At 41.7% G+C, this 3,394-nt stretch overlaps 1 protein-coding gene across 1 annotated transcript; it reads left to right on the forward strand.

Moving 5' to 3' along the window:
• Nucleotides 1–1,726: 1,726 nt before the first annotated feature.
• On the forward strand, nucleotides 1,727–2,791 carry vent (ventral expressed homeobox). Its single transcript, XM_016565411.1, has 3 exons — nucleotides 1,727–1,951; nucleotides 2,033–2,223; nucleotides 2,720–2,791. The coding sequence occupies exons 1-3, from the start codon at nucleotides 1,777–1,779 to the stop codon at nucleotides 2,789–2,791; spliced, it is 438 nt and encodes a 145-aa protein (XP_016420897.1). The 5' UTR covers nucleotides 1,727–1,776.
• The last annotated feature ends 603 nt before the right edge of the window (nucleotides 2,792–3,394 follow it).

The raw sequence follows: 3,394 nt of genomic DNA on the forward strand, positions 1-3,394 counted from the left end.
GCAATAGCACATACAGTTTGTACAGTATAAAAACCATTACGCCTATGGAATGTCCCCATAAAACATGGAAACACAACATGTGCGTGTGTGTGTGTGTGTGTGTGTGTGTGTTGTTTCATACAGTGGTGATGTGACAGAGTATTGATCACCCTCTAATATCAATCCCATGATAACATTAAGACTAACTAAAACTAGTTACTGAAGGCCAATGGAGATTAATAACTCATAATCATTTTGCAAAATCAATCATGCAGGTTTCATTGAGAGATGATTTCATCTACTGCATACCGTCATTAAAGTAATAACGCAAAAAATATTGATGTATCTTGATGTTGCATTATAGTTTCTTCGGATGAGTATTTTGGTGTCTGGATTCATTAAATCATTAATAAATAAATATGTATGCATGCAAGTAACACAACATTATATAATGCATACAATACATATAATGCTATCTATCTATCTATCTATCTATCTATCTATCTATCTATCTATCTGTCTGTCTGTCTGTCTGTCTGTCTATTTATTGTTGCATTAAGTTCTTCAGATGACTATTTTGGTTTCTGTATTCATAAAATCACAAGTAAATAAACAAGTAAATAATTTATTTGAGCATGTAATGCAACATTACATGATACCATTTATTTATTTATTGTTGCATTAGGTTCTTCAAATGAGTACTTTGGTTTCTGGATTCATCAAATCATCAGTAAGTAAGTAAATAGTTCTTTTCATTTATTTATTTGTTTGTTTGTTTGTTTGTATATGTTGAATTCTAGGTTCCTCAGGTGAGTATTTCGTACAGTGTCTGAATTCATCAGTAGCTGTATTTTTTCTCTTTAGGAAGTAACAGATTTTGCTGAACTTGCGCAACACAAGACTGTGTTTTTAATCAAATTGAACACGTGTATGGAACTTATCTCATTGGTTTTAAATTTCATTTGATCTAACATCTCATTTTTATCTTATTTTATCTAATTTATTTTATTCGTTTAGTATTCCTCCATCTATATTCTTAAAATACACGCAATTTATCCACAGGTAGATTTATAATTCAGCATCATTTCAATGTTTGCCATTAGACACCAAACGCGTTCATGAAGCCTTCCAGTGACAGATCCTTGTATGTGCAAACATACTTGGCAATAAAGCTCTTTCTGATTCTGATTCTGTATTCCTCCATCTATATTCTTAAAATACACGCAATTTATCCACAGGTAGATTTATAATTCAGCATCTCACGCGACTCGCGGGAGTTTGTGAGACGCATTCATGTAGCCTTCCAGTGACAGAAGACAGAGCTGTAGACATCAGCTTGCTGCTCAAACCCATGATATGTGAAGATGCATTTAATGTAATAAACAAGCGTGCTGAATGGACACAGATTGGAGAGTCTCGAGCTCAATGCATGGGGGGATCAAGAGTTAATCCGACTGTGCTCCGCCCAAAGCCGCGGCTCTCTTTCATCTCCCCATTATCTGCAGATGGAGGACGGCTTGTCTTGAGTGGATGATGTTGCTCTCCGTCAGTTGATTGCATCAGTGCATTGATGACTCTTCTCAGGTACTTGAGGTGAACACACGAGGTGCTCAGACTCGCTGGCGCCTGGATATCACAAGTGCGCCGAACGTGTGAACAAGCCCATTGCGACATCTATTAACTTCAATTACAGGGTTGTAATTCCGCCGAGAGTCGCTTTACTCATGCAAATGAGCGGAGAAGCGCCTATAAAGTTCAGGAGGAATACATCTGATCAAGTTATTAGGAGGAAGCATCATGTTCAAGAAGTTCTCCGTGGAGTGGTTGTCCCAGAGCTTCCATGCACAAGATCTGGAGCAGGAGAAATGCGTCAAATTAATTGCATGTGCTCCTGATGCCTTCAGTGGTGCTCCTCAAGCATCTTCAGAAACGCTTGGAGAAGGAGAAACCAAGGCCCCGTCTTCTCCTACAAGTAAGTACGACCGTCTCACTGTGATATTCAGTGTTTTTCTGGGTTGGTAGTGGCTCTAGCAGGTTGTTTCTCTCGCATCAGACAGCTGTGGCTACACCTCGGCCTCTGAGAGCGATGAGAGCGAGGGAGAATCCGCGTCGCAGCGGCGCGTCAGAACCAAGTTCAGCTCGGACCAGATCTCGCGTCTGGAGAAGACCTTCAGCAAACACAAGTACCTCGGCGCGAGTCAGAGACGCAGAACAGCGGAGAAGCTGCAGCTGTCGGAGACACAGGTGTGTATGAGATCACAACTCTAGCCGTGACAGCAGAGAGTTGAACTTATATTCAGAAAGAGTAAAAGAGGCATTTGCATTTGTCACACATCTGGCCTGTTAATGTGAACTGCAAGATAGCATGTCTTTATATAGCTAAATAAATATTCAAATAAATAAATAAATAATAATTTTTTTTTAATGCAGAACATATAATGCACTATTTATTTATTTATAATGAACCTATAATGCAACATAAATAAATAAATGAATAAATACTTTATATTTTAAATTAATTTGCATTTAATGTAATAAACAAGCGTGCTGAATTGACACAGATTGGAGAGACTCGCGCGCAATGCATGGGGGGATCAAGAGTTAATCCGACTGTGCTCCGCCCAAAGCCGCGGCTCTCTTTCATCTCCCCATTATCTGCAGATGGAGGACGGCTTGTCTTGAGTGGATGATGTTGCTCTCCGTCAGTTGATTGCATCAGTGCATTGATGACTCTTCTCAGGTACTTGAGGTGAACACACGAGGTGCTCAGACTCGCTGGCGCCTGGATATCACAAGTGCGCCGAACGTGTGAACAAGCCCATTGCGACATCTATTAACTTCAATTACAGGGTTGTAATTCCGCCGAGAGTCGCTTTACTCATGCAAATGAGCGGAGAAGCGCCTATAAAGTTCAGGAGGAATACATCTGATCAAGTTATTAGGAGGAAGCATCATGTTCAAGAAGTTCTCCGTGGAGTGGTTGTCCCAGAGCTTCCATGCACAAGATCTGGAGCAGGAGAAATGCGTCAAATTAATTGCATGTGCTCCTGATGCCTTCAGTGGTGCTCCTCAAGCATCTTCAGAAACGCTTGGAGAAGGAGAAACCAAGGCCCCGTCTTCTCCTACAAGTAAGTACGACCGTCTCACTGTGATATTCAGTGTTTTTCTGGGTTGGTAGTGGCTCTAGCAGGTTGTTTCTCTCGCATCAGACAGCTGTGGCTACACCTCGGCCTCTGAGAGCGATGAGAGCGATGAGAGCGATGAGAGCGAGGGAGAATCCGCGTCGCAGCGGCGCGTCAGAACCAAGTTCAGCTCGGACCAGATCTCGCGTCTGGAGAAGACCTTCAGCAAACACAAGTACCTCGGCGCGAGTCAGAGACGCAGAACAGCGGAGAAGCTGCAGCTGTCGGAGACA

This window comes from Sinocyclocheilus rhinocerous, unplaced genomic scaffold (assembly GCF_001515625.1).
Source record: "Sinocyclocheilus rhinocerous isolate Xijiao unplaced genomic scaffold, SAMN03320098_v1.1 scaffold1822, whole genome shotgun sequence".
NCBI lineage: Eukaryota > Metazoa > Chordata > Actinopteri > Cypriniformes > Cyprinidae > Sinocyclocheilus > Sinocyclocheilus rhinocerous.